Source organism: Ranitomeya imitator, chromosome 2, assembly GCF_032444005.1.
Source record: "Ranitomeya imitator isolate aRanImi1 chromosome 2, aRanImi1.pri, whole genome shotgun sequence".
Taxonomy (NCBI): domain Eukaryota; kingdom Metazoa; phylum Chordata; class Amphibia; order Anura; family Dendrobatidae; genus Ranitomeya; species Ranitomeya imitator.
Genome location: NC_091283.1, coordinates 847691500 through 847713070, shown reverse-complemented (window position 1 = coordinate 847713070; position 21571 = coordinate 847691500). Strand labels below are relative to the sequence as shown.

The 21571-nt window shown below is 43.8% G+C and overlaps 1 protein-coding gene across 16 annotated transcripts in view; it reads left to right on the top strand.

The window, feature by feature from the left end:
• The window catches only part of ABLIM1 (actin binding LIM protein 1), a 330044-nt gene that overhangs the window by 290212 nt on the left and 18261 nt on the right, over nt 1–21571 (top strand). For 5 of the 16 annotated variants that reach the window (XM_069754376.1, XM_069754369.1, XM_069754366.1 and 2 more), the window contains 3 exons: nt 7334–7438; nt 15528–15575; nt 19704–19850. In XM_069754376.1, coding sequence (XP_069610477.1) covers nt 7334–7438; nt 15528–15575; nt 19704–19850 — 300 coding nt within the window. The remainder of the gene's footprint in view (nt 1–7333; nt 7439–15527; nt 15576–19703; nt 19851–21571) is intronic. The other 11 variants (XM_069754380.1, XM_069754374.1, XM_069754371.1 and 8 more) reach the window with 5 other exon arrangements.

Here is a 21571-nt window from a genome sequence, read left to right as displayed (position 1 = left end):
ATGCTGGTGATGATGGTGGTGATGATGGTGCTGATGATGATGATGGTGATGATGATGGTGGTGGTGGTGGTGATGATGATGATGATGATGGTTGTGGTGGTGATGATGCTGGTGATGATGCTGGTGATGATGCTGGTGATGATGCTGGTGATGATGCTGGTGATGATGAGGATGGTGATGATGATGATGCTGGTGATGGTGGTGATGATGCTGGTGATGATGCTGGTGATGGTTCTGATGATGGTGGTAATGATGATGATGATTTTGGTGGTGATGGTGATGGTCACGATGGTGGTGATGGTGATGATGGTGGTAATGATGATGCTGATGATTTTGGTGATGGTGGTGATGAAGGTGGTGGTGATGATGATGATGGTGGTGATGGTGGTGGTGATGATGCTGGTGATGGTGGTGATGATGGATGGTGATGATGATGCTGGTGATCGTGGTGATGATGATGGTGATGATGATGGTGGTGATGATGCTGGTGATGGTGGTGATGCTGGTGATGGTGATGACGATGATGCTGGTGATGATGGTGATGATGATGCTGGTGGTGATGATGATGCTGGTGATGGTGCTGATGATGGTGGTAATGATGATGCTGATGATTTTGGTGGTGGTAGTGGTGATGCTGGTGATGATGATGCTGGTGATGATGATGCTGGTGATGATGGTAGTGATGATGGTGGTGATGATGATGCTGGTGATGATGATGGGGGTAATGATGATGCTGCTGATGATTTTGGTGATGATGCTGATGCTGATGGAGGTGATGGTGGTGGTGATGATGATGGTGGTGATGATGGTGATCATGGTGGTGGTGATGATGCTGGTGGTGATGATGGTGATGATACTGGTGGTGATGATGATGGTTGTAGTTTTGATGATGGTGGTGATGTTAGTAATGATGGTGATGATGATAATGGTGGCGATGATGATGGTGATGATGCTGGTGATGGTCATGATGATGCTGGTGGTGATGATGATGGTGGTGATGATGATGGTTGTGGTGGTGGTGATGATGATGATGGTTGTGGTGGTGATGGTGGTGATGATGATGATGGTGATGATGATGATGGTGCTGATGATGATGGTGATGATGATGGTGATGATGCTGGTGATGATGATGGTTGTGGTGGTGATGATGATGGTGATAGTGATGGTGGTGATGATGGTGGTTGTGGTGATGATGATCGTTGTGGTGATGATGGTGGTTGTGGTGGTGATGGTGCTGGTGATGATGATGATGGTGGTGATGATGATGCTGGTGGTGATGATGATGCTGGTGGTGATGATGATGGTGGTGGTGATGGTGCTGGTGATGATGGTGCTGGTGATGATGGTGGTGATGATGGTGGTGATGATGATGGTGGTGGTGATCATGGTGGTGGTGATGCTGGTGATGATGATGGTGGTGATAATGGTGCTGGTGATGATGATGGTGGTGATGATGATGCTGGTGGTGATGGTGGTGATGATGATGGTGGTGGTGATGATGATGGTGATGATGGTGCTGGTGGTGGTGATGATGATGGTGGTGGTGATGATGCTGGTGGTGATGATGATGCTGGTGGTGATGATGATGCTGGTGGTGATGATGATGCTGGTGGTGATGGTGGTGGTGATGCTGGTGATGATGATCATGGTGGTGATGATGGTGCTGGTGATGATGGTGGTGATGATGATGGTGGTGGTGATGATGCTGGTGATGATGATGATGGTGGTGATGATGGTGCTGGTGATGATGGTGGTGATGATGATGGTGGTGGTGATGATGCTGGTGGTGATGATGATGGTGGTGATGATGGTGGTTGTGGTGATGATCGTTGTGGTGATGATGGTGATGATGATGATGTGGTGATGATGATGCTGGTGGTGATGATGATGCTGGTGATGATGATGGTGATGCTGATGGTGGTGGTGATGATGGTGGTGGTGATGCTGGTGATGGTGGTGATAATGGTGCTGGTGATGGTGGTGATGATGATGATGGTGGTGATGATGATGGTGGTGGTGATGCTGATGATGATGATGGTGGTGATAATGGTGCTGATGATGATGATGCTGGTGGTGATGATGATGCTGGTGGTGATGATGATGCTGGTGGTGATGGTGGTGGTGATGCTGGTGATGATGATGATGGTGGTGATGATGGTGCTGGTGATGATGGTGGTGATGATGGTGGTGGTGATGATGCTGGTGATGATGATGATGGTGGTGATGATGGTGCTGGTGATGATGGTGGTGATGATGGTGGTGGTGATGATGATGGTGGTGATGATGGTGGTTGTGGTGATGATGATGATGGTGGTGATGATGGTGCTGGTGATGATGATGCTGGTGATGATGATGCTGGTGATGATGATGATGCTGGTGGTGATGATGATGCTGGTGGTGATGATGATGCTGGTGGTGATGGTGGTGGTGATGCTGGTGATGATGATGATGGTGGTGATGATGGTGCTGGTGATGATGCTGGTGATGATGATGGTGGTGATGATGGTGCTGGTGATGATGGTGGTGATGATGATGGTGGTGGTGATGATGCTGGTGGTGATGATGCTGGTGGTGATGATGGTGGTTGTGGTGATGATGATGGTGCTGGTGATGATGATGCTGGTGATGATGGTGGTGATGAAGATGCTGGTGATGATGATGGTGATGATGGTGGTGATGATGATGGTGGTGGTGATGATGGTGGTGATGATGGTGGTGATGATGCTGGTGGTGATGGTGGTGATGATGGTGATGATGATGCTGGTGGTGATGGTGGTGGTGATGATGATGATGGTGGTGATGATGCTGGTGGTGATGATGGCGATGATGATGGTGGTGGTGATGCTGGTGATGATGATGATGATGCTGGTGATGATGCTGGTGATGAAGATGCTGGTGGTGATGATGGTGGTGATGATGGTGGTGATGATGGTGGTGATGATGCTGGTGGTGATGATGGTGATGATGATGCTGGTGGTGATGGTGGTGGTGATGATGATGATGGTGGTGATGATGCTGGTGGTGATGATGGCGATGATGATGGTGGTGGTGATGCTGGTGATGATGATGATGATACTCCTCATGGATGCTTCTGTACTGTACACTGGCCTTTCTTGTGTTCTCTGCCTCATTGATCGTCTGGCGTCTTCTGCTTTTCCCGCAGTTATTGAATCTTCTGCATGGTGCGGAGCGTGACCCTTCTATCCACCGTCTGACACCATCTTGCATGATCTCCGCACAGTGTCATACTCACTGAAAGTGAAAGGGATTTTTCGGCATTAGAAAAATGTCTGTTTTCTTCCAGGAACAGCGCCACAAGTATCTGCAGGTTGTGTTGTGGTATTACAGCTTGTTTTCACTTACAAACAGCTAGAATGCAATACTAAATCTGTGGATGGTGTGGCGCTGTTTCTAGAAGTTGGAATCCATGCTGATCTACTCCTGGACAACCCCTTTAAGGCCGGAGCATGATGGCTGCGTGTGGAAGATCCCCCACACTTGCCTTTATTATCTGTGTTTTTCTGGTCGACATGTCGCATGTTTCTGTGCATTATAAAGTAATAACCGGAGTCCAGATCTGGGGAAGGATTGCATGTATGGCTTGTAAGCCTCGGGATCAGAGACACGCCATTGCTTTACTGTCGAGGTCAATGGAGCTTAGAAATAAGAACGTGGAAAACTCCACTGACTTCCATGCAGAGATAGCAAAGTATTTCTGGCCATCGTCTGGCCTCTGAGCATTAAGGGTGATGTTTCCCTTTTCTCATGTGATTTTTTTTTTAAAGATTTCTTTAATTTTTTTTTGCATATTTCCATGTTCATATTTTATTTACTGGGATTCTCTCCTTTTGACAATCTCTTTTGGTAAGTAAGGTCCCAACAGTAAGCTTGTCACAGAGGATCTGTCCGCGAGGACCTCCTGTGATCACCTGTAATCTATGGGTGATCCTGGTAGTAAGTGTAATTTTCCCTTGCAGCACTCCCACAGGAGAAATGAGGTATTACACCAATATTCGTGAAATCAATGTTCTGTATGGACATGCTGGGTCCTCCAGGGCAATACTCGATGGAAAACTGATGTCCTGGCCTCTTTAATGTTTCCAAGGCTGTATGACCCCTGTTAATAAGATTTTTTTCCAGGACAAACCTCCATATAATGTGCAAAGACATCGTAAATGTCCTGGATACACAGTGGGAGTTGTAGTTCTTCTTGTGTAGTGCTGCTCATAAACCCTCCAGCAGATGATTCTCTGTAAAGCCACTGATCCAGCAGGGAGCACAAGGTTTGCTGTAGAAAATCATCAGAATTGTAAATGCAGCTCTGGCTGTGACTGGAGTATGATGCAGCTCTAGATCAGAACTTTGCTACTTATAGCATTATATGGAGATTGAACCTGTAAAATAATTCTGCGCAATGTGGCCAGACCATGCCGATAATAAAGCGAGCCTGAGGCTGTAATAACCTGCAGGACACGGGGTGACGGGTGATACGTGAGTCATCTCACCTATGAGCAATCTAGTCTTGTACGGCCCCCTGTGTGCAATGCTGCCATATGGTGCCCAGATAAATAGTGCACACACTGCACACAAATTACCATACCGTGTAATACTGCCATATGGTGCCCAGATAAATAGTGCATACACTGCACACATATTACCATACCGTGTAATACTGCCATATGGTGCCCAGATAAATAGTGCACACACTGCACACATATTACCATACCGTGTAATACTGCCATATGGTGCCCAGATAAATAGTGCACGCACTGCACACATATTACCATACCGTGTAATGCTGCCATATGGTGCCCAGATAAATAGTGCATACACTGCACACATATTACCATACCGTGTAATGCTGCCATATGGTGCCCAGATAAATAGTGCACACACTGCACACATATTACCATACCGTGTAATACTGCCATATGGTGCCCAGATAAATAGTGCACGCACTGCACACATATTACCATACCGTGTAATGCTGCCATATGGTGCCCAGATAAATAGTGCACGCACTGCACACATATTACCATACCGTGTAATGCTGCCATATGGTGCCCAGATAAATAGTGCATACACTGCACACATATTACCATACCGTGTAATGCTGCCATATGGTGCCCAGACGATTAGGGAATATGCTGCAGTTGCCGGATCATAGCATGGTCTCAACGCCTCTAGTGTTGGCTTTGCTCGGTCTGGTCACGTTTGGGATTCAGCAGGGAGGGGAGCGCGGCGATCGGTGCAGGTCTAGTGCGCAATTCACTGACATCTACAAGGCGACATTATTACCAGCACGTGATAAAAGAAGGCACAAAAATGCCACCACTGTAAAATTCTTCAACTTTCTAGTAGTCTTTGTGTTTGATTCCTGGCAGATTTCAGTATCTCTGCTTGCTGCTACTGAGTAGACACTAGGTACTGATCGCACAGCTGATGGTTTGTTACCATGTACCGACGTCAGCGATCCTCTGCGAACTAAACACAGAGCAGACGAGAAATATGGAAGGAAACAAGCAGAGAGCTCGATAGCGGCGAGGAGATGACACGCCGGCCGGATTCATCACTTTGTCTTTTATTCATTGATATGTTTTCTCTAAATTCGTAAAAATGGCGCATGTCAGGTTATGAATTTTGTGCAATCAATTTTTTTTTCTTTTGTACCTTTTCAGAGCAAAAAAACGCACATGATCCATAAAATGTCGCACATTACACTGTGCGCAGAATTATTGGGCAAGTTGTATTTTGATCACATGATACTGTTTATACTTGTTGTCCTCCTCCAAGCTGTTCAGGCTGAGAGCCAACTACCAATGCAGTAAATCCGGTGATTGCATCTCTGTAATGAGGAGGGGAGTTGTCTACTGACATCAGAACCCTATATAAGGGCAGTCTCACACGTCCAGATAATTCCGGTACCGGAATTATCCGTGTCCGTGTGCCCGTGCGTTTCTGTGGCACATCAGTGTGGCACACATGTGCAGCCCGTGTACCCACTGGGTACCACATGCACCGTGCAGGAGACAGCGCTAAAGTTTAGCGCTGTCCCCTGCATCTGGTGCTGAAGCCGCGATTCATATCTTCTCTGCAGCAGCGTTTGCTGTAAAGAAGATATGAATAATCCTTTTTTTTTTTTGTTTCTCGTGTTTAAAATAAAGATCCATGATCCCACCCCCTGTGCGCCCGCCCGCTGTTATTAAAATACTCACCCGGCTCCCTCGCTGGCTGGCGCTGCTTCCTGTCCTGGCTGCACCTTCTACTGTATGCGGTCACGTGGTGCCGCTCATTTACAGTAATGAATATGCGGCTCCGCCCCTATGGGAGGTGGAGCCGCATATTCATGACTGTAATCGGCGGCACCACGTGATCAGATCAAGCAACTGACAGAATCTACGGATGGAGGCTGCTTAGTGTCATCATAAAGAAAGGGGGCTATACTGGTCAGTAATTATTTGGGGTTTTGTTTTTGCAAGTCAGAAATGTTTATTTCTACATTTTGTGCAGTTATATTGGTTTACCTGGTGAAAATAAACAAGTGAGATGGGAAAATATTTAGTTTTTATTAAGTTGCCTAATAATTCTGCACAGTAATAGTTACCTGCACAAACAGATATCCTCCTAAGAGCCAAGTCTAAAAAAAAAAAAAAACACTCCAACTTCCAAAAATATTAAGCTTTGATATTTATGAGTCTTTTGGGTTGATTGAGAACATAGTTGTTGATCAATAATAAAAATAATCCTCTAAAATACAACTTGCCTAATAATTCTGCACACAGTGTAGTCTTAACCTGTAGATAAATGCAACTATTATTATTGTACTTTGTTATAGCGCCATTTATTCCATGGCGCTTTACATGTACCTGCTCCTTACAACTAGAGGGATTCTAATGATGTGCCGGGCGAGATGACCGGAGTACAAGTGAGACGAATGTAGGAAAATTCCAAAGAGGCGGAAACATCTAACAAAACCGCGCTCATCATGGAGATCAAAACAGAGAAAACCGAGTAAAAATGGTGCAAATGAAGTAATGAATGAGGCGCAGGCGCAAAACTGCAGAAATGAGGCACAAAAGTGATGATGAGTCAGGACCAAAGTGTATGATAAAGCTGCAGAAGATTCGGACTGGAGCGTCCCTGTGTGAACTGTGTCATAACCGTGTAACATGGCGGGAGCAGTCCCTGCGCAGCGACTCTTGTGGGGGCTGCCTCTCGTGTCGCTACATTTTGTCACTTTGTGTTCTTTTTACGGACTTTTCTGTTCTTTCTTTTCTATTATTTCCTTTGTTCTCTGCTCTCTTTTCATTTCTTTTCGTTCTTTTCATTGGAGGCACTGAGCCACTCAGCGGCAGGAGCTCCCCACTCCCCCATCGGCCAGACAGTCGCCCTCTAACTCCAACATTTGGTCAGGTCCCCAAACATTTCCATGTTCCAGGTAGGAGCTGGTGCTGTCTGTGTCTCCTTGTCCTGTCCCAGTGTAGATCTGTAGGACTTGTTCTGTCTCCATTGTCTCGTCTGCTGATGGGGGAGGGGGCTCATCTATGTGTCTCCGATGTGTCGCAGATTTGCAGGAAATCCGTAATGGAATCTGTTGGGCTAATAGACCTCATTTGCTGGATACTAATGTCTCACATGTTCTATATACAGGTTGTTTGGCGGTCGGTTACACAGGCCAATCGCCAATATGCTCCTCCTCTCCCTGACAGTGTCCTGTTCCTCTCGGTAGCACATTATTGCTTTCTCCAGACGACGTGCTGCAGAGAATGATGATTTTTTCTTTGCAGTTGTAAACCATCCGATCACCCAGTGACTGAGCCTGTTGCTTGTTCTTCAGGTGATTGCCAGCATGTTTATATGAGCTGACCGTTGGGAACCAGCTCCTTACAAATGCTTGTTTGCTGATTATCTACTAGTCTAATTGTACTATTAAAGATGACTTTTACCAAACTTTTTATGTTGAACTGGACACACAATGTAATAGTTACTGCAGAGCCGGATAAAATTTATTTGTCTTTTTAAATTCATCCTTTGTGAAGATATTAATAATTTAAGTGTTTGGCACCTAATGATTTAACATTTTTCCAAGTCCGAGTGGGTGTTATATAGTTTTCCCTGGGGGCGTGTTCTTCTTCCCCCTGTGTGATGGTGACCAATCATAAGAAGGTAGCCACACAGCTGAAAAAGGACACACCCCCACCAGAGCTTAGAGCACATTCTCAGTGTTTCAGATGTAAGGATAGAGCTCTGATCTCCTGGTATCACCTCCTACAGGAATCCGTGTGGAGGAGAGGCAGCGCAGCTGACTTTAGCTGTGTCACATTAAATAATCTATTTATATAGCACCAACATATTCCGCAGCGCTTTACAGTTTTGCACACATTATCATCACTGTCCCCATTGGGGCTCACAATCTAAACTCCCTATCAGTATGTCTTTGATATGTGTGAGGAAACTCACGCAAATACGGGGAGAACATACAAACTCCTTGCAGATGTTGTCATTGGTGGGATTTGAACCCAGGACTCCAACGCTACAAGGCTGCAGTTCTAACCACACCGTGCTGCCCTACGTTACAGAACCTTCGATCAGCTCTCCTACCACTTTCAGCTCTGCTATACTGCCTCTCCCTCACACTGTCTGACCCGAGATGTCTGTTGTGCTCACTCTAGTAAGAGGAGAGCAAGGAGTCCTTACATCTCACACAGGAGGAGCCTGGAAAAGGCAGGTGTGAGATATAATGAGCACAGCAGACATAAGTGTGAATAATGTCACACTCGTTATTCAGGAGAACTGATAGAAGGGTTTGTAATGTGACGCAGCTAAACTCAGCTGCACGTCGCCTCTCCCCACACGGACTCATGCAGGAGATCTGAGTTGTATTAATATATCTCACACACTGAGAATCCTGCTCTGAGCTACGATCGGAGCGTGTTCTTGTTTTCTTTGAGTGTTCTTCCCCTTGTTTGATGCTGACTAATCATAAGCAGGTAGGAAGTCCATGCCCCCATGGAAAACTAGATAGAAGCATGGAAAACATACATGGCTTCTGAGGAAATAATAAAACAACCTCATATTACCATATTAATAAGAAGCCAAATATACAGGATGTGCAGGACACACAATAATACTAAAATACCACGAAAAACATAGTGTACTAGTCCAGAAAGTAATACAAATACAAACTTCATTGAAGTATAGATGCAAAACAGGTCAAAAGTGACAGTAAAAGGTTAAAATCGGCTACACAGCCGTGATTGCAAGATGAGGGAACAGCATGGCACTCATTGTCCAGCAAATGAAATACAACATAATGCAATGCTCAAACCTAAGTAACTAGCCCTCCTAAATAAAGTATAACCCAGCCATGGGGGTGAAAAAGAGAGAGAACAGCAGTAGAATCAAAGCATTAATGCAGTTAACATACCGTGTAATAACAGATGCTGGACGAAGAGCCCCGGCGTCCCCAGCCCTCCCGACGCGCGTTTCGGATAAACCTTCCTCAAGGGAGGCATACCCACAATAAAATGCCCGAGGTGCCGCAGACATGTCCGTTCCAAGGCACGCCCACCACCGCTAATAAACATGGGCCCATGTAATCAAGCGTGGAGGAACAGCCGGAAGTGATGTAAGACTAGTCAGACACATAACGTGCATGTCCGGAAGACACGCCGCGGCCATCTTGGTAGAGGGCCCAAGTTGCCCATAACGCATATACAAAGCAGTGCAGAGTGCAGCGCCTAAGTATATGCTCACATAGATAATACAGCGCACTTGATGGTATATACTAGAACCCACATAGCAGGTAAGTATAGAGCTATAGGCCGCAAATAGGGCAGTACAACACAGGGATAATATCCAGCATTAAAGAAATATATATACACAGTGGGAAAAATTAGGTATAATAGTTGCAAAATATAAACAGTAAACGACGAAAACAATACATTACCGATTCAAAAATGGCATAAATGATAATCAATGACTACCACGAATATCCAACGTTTAAGTAAGTAGGAGCATGATGTAAAGAATGGACCAAATAAGCAACATATAAAACAAAATTGTACTCAAAAATTATAATATATTGGTCCATATAATTACAATGCACCTATACGGATGACAAATACTCCAGAACATAGAAGGACAAAATCATAAGCTCGGAACATGTCTAAGATATCGTATATCCTGTAGGAAGGTCCCTCCATGTGTTCAGAGATATGATGGTATATATAAATCCGGTCAACGATGTAACAGACAAATACAGGATATAAAGCGATAAACGACGATTGCTGTAGAAAGGTGCAAGGATGATAATACTGGATAACTTCCACATTGCGGCCACATGTGAAGAGCTGTACCATACACATGCAGCTGAAAATGGCAAAAAAAGGAAAAATTAAAAACAAATAAAGAGCCAGCACAGATGAATGCACGACATAAGATGAGCCACAGCCAGTGGATCAGAGAAAAGGCGCAAAAGAGAGCCCTTCATTAAGACCAAAGGGCTGCACAGTATTGAGCTGCCAGATCCATCTCGTCTCCAGTCCTCCCAGTCTCTTGGACAGACCTCCCCCTCTGATATTAATTTTAAGAGCATCTATCCCTCTAATTTTCAAGAAGGAACTATCACAGTTATCGAACTCCTTGAAATGGCGGGGTAGAGTTTTTAGAGTAGATGCATCCGTGTGGCCGAGTGCCGCCTGAATGCCTAGAACATGTTCTCTTATGCGGACCTTAAGCTGGCGTGTTGTTAGCCCAACATATATTAGTCCACAGGGACATGTGGCGTAACACACCACATATCTAGTGGTACAAGTAATCCGCTGACTAATTTTGTATTGTTTAGTATTGTCAGAATTCACGAAATCATTGCATCTGACGACATTCGGACAGGCGACACAACCGCCACACGGATAACACCCCACCCTTTTTGGAAAGTTGTCAAGGAACGTAGTTACCCCACAACATGGATAGTGACTGGAGACGAGATGGTCCCTAAGGTTCTTAGCCCGCCGAAACGCCAAGGATGGCTTCTCAGGTAGTAATTTAGCAATGGTCGAATCAACCCTAAGAATCGGCCAGGCATTTTGAAGGATTGATCTAATCCTACCCGATTGGGAACTGAAGGTAGTAATGAATCTTTATTTAGGAGGAACTTCAGGGTTGGATGGAGAGTCATTACCATAGAGGAGGTTGTGCCGAGTGACACGTTAGGCACGATTAAATGCATATTTGATGGACCTATTACTATAACCCCGGATTTTAAAACGCTCCCTCAGGTCATCCGCCCGGGCAAGGAAGTTCGCCTCCGAAGAACATATTCTACAGAAGCGGAGAAACTGCCCGACGGGCACAGATCTAATCATGTGACGCGGATGACCAGAAGAAGCGTGTAACAATGTATTAGTGGAAGTTTCCTTCCTGTATATATCCGTTTGCAGGGTACCGGTAGGGTCCCTCCTTATTGTCACATCAAGAAAATCCAAGGATTTGCCACTAAATACAAATGTAAGATGGATATTGAGATCATTGTTATTCAGGGTATGGATCAACTGTTCAAGGTCGACTGGAGTGCCCTGCCACATGAGGAAGATATCGTCAATGTACCTCATCCAAAAAGGGACTCGGTCCATGGACCCCAATTCATCAGACAGGAAGAGGCAAAGGCCGCCCCCATGGCGGTCCCCTGGAGCTGCAGGTAGAAGTGACCCTTAAACACAAAAAAGTTGTGTGTGAGGGTGAACTCTAGAAGTTCCAGCAGAAGGTCCCTAAATTCAAGTGATAAAGATGAGGTACTAAGGAAAAACCGAACCGCAGATGGACCATCGTTATGTTTGATATTAGTATATAGGGATTCTTACATCACTTCCGGCTGTTCCTCCACGCTTGATTACATGGGCCCATGTTTATTAGCGGTGGTGGGCGTGCCTTGGAACGGACATGTCTGCGGCACCTCGGGCATAAAAGGATGGGGCATTTTAGTGTGGGTATGCCTCCCTTGAGGAAGGTTTATCCAAAACGCGCGTCGGGAGGGCTGGGGACGCCGGGGCTCTTCGTCCAGCATCTGTTATTACACGGTATGTTAACTGCATTAATGCTTTGATTCTACTGCTGTTCTCTCTCTTTTTCACCCCCATGGCTGGGTTATACTTTATTTAGGAGGGCTAGTTACTTAGGTTTGAGCATTGCATTATGTTGTATTTCATTTGCTGGACAATGAGTGCCGTGCTGTTCCCTCATCATGCAATCACGGCTGTGTAGCCGATTTTAACCTTTTACTGTCACTTTTGACCTGTTTTGCATCTATACTTCAATAAAGTTTGTATTTGTATTACTTTCTGGACTAGTACACCATTTTTTTCGTGTTATTTTCCCCATGGAAAACTGTATGATAACATCCCCTTGGAATTAACAAGTTAACTCATTACATGCCAAATATCTCTGCAATGTAGAGGTGAAATTAATTAAAAAAATACATTTATTCTGCTGCAGCCATTATTACCTCGTGTGTCCAGTTCATCATGAAAAATATGGGTAAAGGTCCTTAAAGGGGAAGTATCACATTATAAAGTTATCCCCTTTTGAGTAATATATGAAACTTCTGAAGATGATTGTAAATGGTTTTCTTCACCTGTCTCAAACATTATAAATGGGGTCAATTCACTGTCAGGAAGTGATCAGTAAGTTCTCCCTATACTAAAAAATTTGGTTAAAGCCATTTCAAAGGGTTAGCTTGGCTAGGTCAAATGTTCATTGAGAGAAGCAGGAAAAAAACTAGTATGCAAATTTCATACTTGTGACATGACAGTCACTGGAAGCGACGCGCCGAGCTGACTCCTGACAGTATCTATGTTACAAACTAAAGCTGCACTCTGAAACGCTATAATATGCAAACACTGAATGTAAGAAACGGGACTTCATTACTGCTGTAGAAAACATGTTCAATAATGAAGGTACTTGGCATTTAGGGTCAGTGTTTGGCTATTTGTAGTGCACTTCTGACCGAGCATCGTCCCATCAGCCTAAGGTGTTTTTATATAGTGCTTGATCCAACTGACCATGTAATTGTAGGCTTATAGCGCGAGAGAGGTGTCATGTTAGGATTAGGGTCCTTGTTTAAAGACCTATTACCTCACATGAAGCTGCATAAAGGTCCCATACATCCTGCATTATACCCCAGAGCTGCACTCACTATTCTGCTTATGCAGTCACTGTGTACATACATTACATTACTGATCCTGAGTTACCTCCTGTATTATACCCCAGAGCTGCACTCACTATTCTGCTGGTGCAGTCACTGTGTACATACATTACATTACTGATCCTGAGTTACAGCTTGTATTATACCCCAGAGCTGCACTCACTATTCTGCTGGTGCAGTCACTGTGTACATACATTACATTACTGAGCCTGAGATACACCCTGTATTATACCCCAGAGCTGCACTCACTATTCTGCTGGTGCAGTCACTGTGTACATACATTACATTACTGAGCCTGAGATACACCCTGTATTATACCCCAGAGCTGCACTCACTATTCTGCTGGTGCAGTCACTGTGTACATACATTACATTACTGAGCCTGAGATACACCCTGTATTATACCCCAGAGCTGCACTCACTATTCTGCTGGTGCAGTCACTGTGTACATACATTACATTACTGATCCTGAGTTACCTCCTGTATTATACAGAGCTGCACTCACTATTCTGCTGGTGCAATCACTGTGTACATACATTACATTACTGATCCTGATTTACATCCAGTATTATACCCCAGAGCTGCACTCACTATTCTGCTGCTGCAGTCACTGTGTACATACATTACATTACTGATCCTGAGTTACATCCTGTATTATACCCCAGAGCTGCACTCACTATTCTGCTGGTGCAGTCACTGTGTACATACATTACATTACTGAGCCTGAGATACACCCTGTATTATACTCCAGAGCTGCACTCACTATTCTGCTGGTGCAGTCACTGTGTACATACATTACATTACTGATCCTGAGTTACCTCCTGTATTATACCCCAGAGCTGCACTCACTATTCTGCTGGTGCAGTCACTGTGTACATACATTACATTACTGATCCAGAGTTACCTCCTGTATTATACTCCAGAACTGCACTCACTATTCTGCTGGTTCAGTCACTGTGTACATACATTACATTACTGATCCTGAGTTACCTCCTGTATTATACCCCAGAGCTGCACTCACTATTCTGCTGGTGCAGTCACTGTGTACATACATTACATTACTGAGCCTGAGTTACATCCTGTATTATACTCCAGAGCTGCACTCACTATTCTGCTGGTGCAGTCACTGTGTACATACATTACATTACTGATCCTGAGTTACATGCTGTATTATACCCCAGAGCTGCACTCACTATTCTGCTGGTGCAGTCACTGTGTACATACATTACATTACTGATCCTGAGTTACATCCTGTATTATACTCCAGAGCTGCACTCACTATTCTGCTGGTGCAGTCACTGTGTACATACATTACATTACTGAGCCTGAGATACACCCTGTATTATACCCCAGAGCTGCACTAACTATTCTGCTGGTGCAGTCACTGTGTACATACATTACATTACTGATCCTGAGTTACCTCCTGTATTATACTCCAGAGCTGCGCTCACTATTCTGCTGGTGCAGTCACTGTATACATACATTACATTACTGAGCCTGAGATACACCCTGTATTATACCCCAGAGCTGCACTCATTAAAAGGTTACACTCAGTTTCCCTACAGCAAACTACAATGCATTGTGGGAGGCCCGATGATCGTAGATCATGACTTAGAGGTCACATGACTGATGTGGGAGTCAAATAGGTGGAGCTAAGCTGGTAACTGGTGGAAACCTCGGTCTTACACTGTGGAAAAAGTGACACTTTCCCTTTAAACCGTCCTGCGTTTGTATTTCTGGACACTCGCGGTGACATTTAATGCTTCAGAGGTTTTACTTTAATCTTTGCAGTGTATGAGGAATAAATCCGCAGCAGAAAATCTGCAGCCGGGAAGGTGCCCACCCCGACCAGTGGACCATTCCCTTCCTCCGTTCACAAGGCTTCTGGTGGGCACATTCCTGAATTTGACCCCATGAAGGTTCTTGGTCTGTTGCCCCCAACGCCCATATTGCTGCATTTCCATCTCCAATTGGTGTGAAGACAGCGGCCAAGCAGGGGGATCAGAGTGTGGAGACCCCCATAGACCCCCTCCGTATGAACTCTCGGACCTCTTGGCCTGTGATTTTGGGGCAGCTCAGGAGATGACCTATTACTGGGGTCCAGCTCTTCTTGGCTCGCGTCACGTCTTCCCATCTGTCTCGTGTCTTCTCTGTGGTTGATGACCTCTCGGCATCTCCTCATTGACCGTGGGCTCCTCGTGTCCTGCTGGGGCCCAACATGTTGTCACCTCATTGCCGCCTGTCTCCTCCTTTTTGTTGGTGTCATCGGCTCTTCTGTGGCTGTGAGACCCTCTGTTATTAATTAACCCTTTGTCTTCCTTCCGCAGATCAAGGACTGAACATTTACCGGAAACCTCCCATCTACAAGCAGCACGGTAACGTCTCCTCATCCTCTTGCTTGTCTTCTGCTGTATGGCCTTGGCTTGGACCATGCATGGCCAAGTACTGACCCTAAGTTCTGACTGGCTGAGCGCAGAACATTAACACTGTAGCTTTAATCCCATTGTATCAGGGGACCGATACTGGTGACCTCCACCAGGGTCCTCACTGGCCACATTGTAGACCCCGGTGGAATCAAATGGAAGAATTCAGTGTATGGTTGGAAAGTCTTGGTGATCCCCAAACATGACCCCCTCCCCATGGAAAAGCTGAGACCATAAAAGCCTCCTTTCAGTCCCCATCGCTGAGGGGTGATCCTTTGAAATGACGCTCATCAGTCCCATGTGCTTCCTTAGTCTAAGATACCCCAACGATTGTATGTAAGACACCCAGACTCGCCCCATATCCTCCACAAAGTCATTTATTTATGGTAGCGGTGAGTCCAGGCCCCCCATAAACCTGTGGTTTCAGAAGGTCTCAGTGTTAACACTGTCTTGTTTCATTCTGTTTCATGGTGTTTTCTGTCCGTCCTTAACATGTGAGTGCTCACTCATCGCCTCATCATATTCCCTCAGTAAGTACCAGGCGGCGTCCCCCTCTAATGGCTTCACGGCCCCCCACAGCTCCTGCATCAGATCACAAACCTCTGCATATCCAGCCTGACACCACTGTACTTCCAACACTCACCACCAGAGCGCGCCACAGCACCCTGACACCAGTTCTGGAGGCAGCAGAGTGTTGTGTCCTGTGTCCTGTATACTTACCAGGACTTGGGCAGGAGTATATACCGCCTCTCCTCCTGGTACTATACAGTATATATCACCGCAGACATTTCTGCTGATCTGTATTTTCAGGGGTGGAGATAGATTGAGCTCCAAGGACTTATGTCTACACTTAACCTTAAAAACTGTGAAACTATAAGTGTTGCCTGCAGCTGCACTAAATCCCTGCAGAGCCTGCACCCAGAGGTGTCACCTGCTGGTAACTCTGTTTCCTGCCTAATCTTCCACTTTGACCCTTTATCTGCCTCCAATATTAACCCTTTAATCTTCTGGGGCTTCTTCGTCCCTGGCGGCTGCATGCTTTGGTTTCAGGGGTCTCTCTGCTGATTTTCGTGGCCCCTTGTGCACCAGGATATGTTGTGGCTTCCAAAAAACTAGAACTCTGGCATTAGGAAGATCAGCTCTTCATGAATGAAATCAAAATATCCAGACAGGATGAAATAGAAAACATTCTTATCAAATCAAAAGTTTCTAAACTCTGTTACTGGGAAAACTGGGTGACAACCAGTGTGGCCAGGATCACATCTTCTCTGTGAGTTGTCACCCAGCGGTCCCCAATTCTTATGTCAGGATAAACGCTGACATCTCATCCCACCGTCCTTACAAGGAATATGCAGCGTTCCTGAAACATCAGTCTGGCATTAACAGATTGGCGGAATCACTGGTTATTTACACCGAGAGAAGCGGCAAAGTCTGTCATGTGTATTAGAATTCACACGTGGGGAAAATTAGGGATCACCAGTGGGATGGAAGGGGAAAAAGCGAACAGCAAGACGGAGTTTATATATTGTGTATTCTTTACTATATAAAACAAATAAAGCCAAAATATAGAAACCAAAACAACAAAGCTTAGATATTTCACATTCTACATATAACTACTATAATACTGCCCCTATTTAGAACAGAAATCAAAACAAATATAACAAAATATCCAGGCTGAGATGGACTAAAACCCTGCTCCCTACGTAAATGCATGTATGCAGCCAAAGATAACAGTGGGTGTTAAACTCCCAAGATATATGAACAACTAGAGGACATGGAGTATAATGAACACCAATCAATCATTTTATCTTTTTATTTTTATCTTTCTAATTGATTGGTGTTCATTATACTCCATGTCCTCTAGTTGTTCATATAATACTGCCCCTATGTACAAGAATATAACTACTATAATACTGACCCTATGTACAAGAATATAACTACTATAATACTGCTCCTATATACAAGAATACAACTACTATAATACTGCTCCTATGTACAGGAATATAACTACTATAATACTGCCCCTATGTACAAGAATATAATTACTATTATACTGCTCCTATGTACAAGAATATAACTACTATAATACTGCTCCTATATACAAGAATATAACTACTATAATACTGCTCCTATGTACAGGAATATAACTACTATAATACTGCCCCCTATGTACAAGAATATATCTACTATAATACTGCTCCTATGTACAAGAATATAACTACTATAATACTGCTCCTATGTACAGGAATATAACTACTATAATACTGCTCCTATGTACAAGAATATAACTACTATAATACTGCTCCTATGTACAAGAATATAACTACTATAATACTGCTCCTATGTACAAGAATATAACTACTATAATACTGCTCCTATGTACAGGAATATAACTACTATAATACTGCTCCTATGTACAAGAATATAACTACTATAATACTGCCCCTATGTACAAGAATATAACTACTATAATACTGCTCCTATGCACAAGAATATAACTACTATAATACTGCTCCTATGTACAGGAATATAACTACTATAATACTGCCCCTATGTAGCAGAATATGATTACTATAATACTGCCCCTATGTACAAGAATATAACTACTATAATACTGCCCCTATGTAGCAGAATATGATTACTATAATACTGCCCCTATGTACAAGAACATAACTACTATAATACTGCTCCTATGTACAAGAATATAACTACTATAATACTGCCCCTATATACAAGAATATAACTACTATAATACTGCCCCTATGTACAAGAATATAACTACTATAATACTGCCCCTATGTACAAGAATATAACTACTATAATACTGCCCCTATGTACAAGAATATAACTACTATAATACTGCTCCTATATACAAGAATATAACTACTATAATACTGCCCCTATATACAACAATATAACTACTATAATACTGCCCCTATGTACAAGAATATAACTACTATAATACTGCTCCTATGTAGCAGAATATGATTACTATAATACTGCCCCTATGTACAAGAATATAACTACTATAATACTGCTCCTATATACAAGAATATAACTACTATAATACTGCCCTTATGTACAAGAATATAACTACTATAATACTGCCCCTATGTACAAGAATATAACTACTATAATACTGCTCCTATATACAAGAATATAACTACTATAATACTGCCCTTATGTACAAGAATATAATTACTATTATACTGCTCCTATGTACAAGAATATAACTACTATAATACTGCCCCTATGTAGCAGAATATGATTACTATAATACTGCCATATACAAGGAATAGAATTACTATAATACTGCCCCCATGTATAAGAATATAACTACTATAATACAGCTCCTATGTACAAGGATATAACTACTATAATACTGCTCCTATGTACAAGAATATAACTGCTATAATACTGCTCCTATGTACAAGGATATAACTACTATAATACTGCTCCTATGTACAAGAATATAACTGCTATAATACTGCTCCTATGTACAAGAATATAACTACTATAATACTGCTCCTATGTACAGGAATATAACTACTATAATACTGCCCCTATGTACAAGAATATAACTACTATAATACTGCCCCTATGTACAAGAATATAACTACTATAATACTGCCCCTATGTACAAGAATATAACTACTATAATACTGCTCCTATATACAAGAATATAACTACTATAATACTGCCCCCATGTATAAGAATATAACTACTATAATACTGCCCCCATGTATAAGAATATAACTACTATAATACTTCCCCTATGTAGCAGAATATGATTACTATAATACTGCCATATACAAGGAATAGAATTACTATAATGCTGTACCACAGACCTTTGAATTGTCCTGCAGTTTTGGGGTCAGTGAGCGGCTCATGTTCTGTGTTGGGTTACATAGCTTCTGTGGGTTCAGTGATCGGGGTGGTGATGAGGATAGTGGGGTGAGGGAGTCACACTGTCCTGGTGCACAGGATCTTTCTCATGATTCAGCAGGTGAAGGTTGAGGTTCTGCATGGCACATTTACCCACTGAGCCAAAGAGCTAAGTTACAGCCTAATCCTGTTTAGATGCAGCTGCTATGGCAGCATTCATCAACAGCTCCGAGGATATCATCAAGTCTTCCAAGTTCCCAGCTGCCCACGCTCCGGCTCCCGGCGATGTCCCAAAGATTGAGACCGATTATTGGCCGGGTCCTCCCTCACTTGCTGCTATAGGTAGGGAATCTGAGAGCAAAGCTTCTTACTGCTCGTTTCCAAAAAGATGATGGTGCAACAATTACATCTTTCTCGTGATTATACTGGTGGAGCAGGGTTTGGTGCTGCGCCAATGCTCCTGTGTCCTGTTTTCATTGTATTGTTTCTCAATTTTTATTTTATCAGTCACCTCCAGGTCAAAGACAAGATGTGTGATGATTTTAGGTGGAGAAGAGTTAGATTTTGTTATTTTATTGCTTTGATTATATAGAAGTTCTACAACTTTCTAATGTAATTTGCATCAAGATCTCAGCTGTCAGTGAATGAGAACTGTTGTTCTCCCAAGAAAACCTTTGTATCCTTTCTAGATAATTGTTTGCGTAAACAGCCCGGACTTCAGACTGCTGGATTGTACCTGCACCGATACATTGTAACAAACTCTAACCGTCACACTATACCATTTCGATCGCTACGACGGTACGATTCGTGACGTTCCAGCGATATCGTTACGATATCGCTGTGTCTGACACGCAGTAGCGATCAGGGATCCTGCTGAGAATCGTACGTCGTAGCAGATCGTATGGAACTTTCTTTCATCGCTGGATCTCCCGCTGTTATCACTAGATCGGTGTGTGTGACACCGATCTAGCGATCTAGCGATGTGATCCAGCGATGCGTTCGCTTGTAACCAGGGTAAACATCGGGTAACTAAGCGCAGGACCGCGCTTAGTAACCCGATGTTTACCCTGGTTACAAGCGTAAAACTAAAAAAAAACAAACAGCACATGCTTACATTCTGGTGTCCATCAGGTCCCTTGCCGTCTGCTTCCCGCACTCAGTGACTGCCGGCCGTAAAGTGAAAGCAGAGCACAGCGGTGACGTGCTTTCACTTTCACTTTACGGCCGGCAGTCACAGTGCGGGAAGCAGACGGCAAGGGACGTGACGGACACCAGATCTAAGTATGTGCTGTTTTTTTTTTTTTAGTTTTACGCTTGTAACCAGGGTAAACATCGGGTTACTAAGCGCGGTCCTGCGCTTAGTAACCCGATGTTTACCCTGGTTACCCGGGTACCTCGGCATCGTTGGTCGCTGGAGAGCTGTCTGTGTGACAGCTCCCCAGCGACCACACTACGATTTACCTACGATCACGGCCAGGTCATATCGCGGTAAGGGCAGGAGAGAGATGGATAGATTGGTGACTGTGTGAGCAGCACAAGATGGGTTCTCAGTCTCTGGATAGAAAGATTAATCTTTACTGACTGCAGCAGGGATCTTGGGATCATCACACTTGTATCCGGAAAGTTTCCATTCTAAGATGATTTATCTTCATCTACAGAAGATGCTGTGACTGATTCTTCGCCTGTATAATGGTCCAGTTCTGTAGTCATTATTCTGCAACTTCAGGACTCAAATCTCTGAGCATTTTCTTAGTTATTAATTTTTTTTTTACAGCTTGCAAAATAATGAGTGCAGCTCTGAAGTATAATCACTGACTAAAATCTCCTCCTCGCTGCTCAGGTGTCATAAGTCTCCAATCACACAACCATTATAATTATACCTCTCATTATTCTTCTGCCATTGTGTATAATCACATTGATCAATCAGATCACCAGATCACAAGGTGCTGTAACCAATTACATCAGTCTCCGTCCTTGATCCGTCCTTGTAATCATTGCTATCAGTCGGATCACCAGATCACTGAGCCATGTGATCACTGTGATTAGGCGCATCACCAGACCAC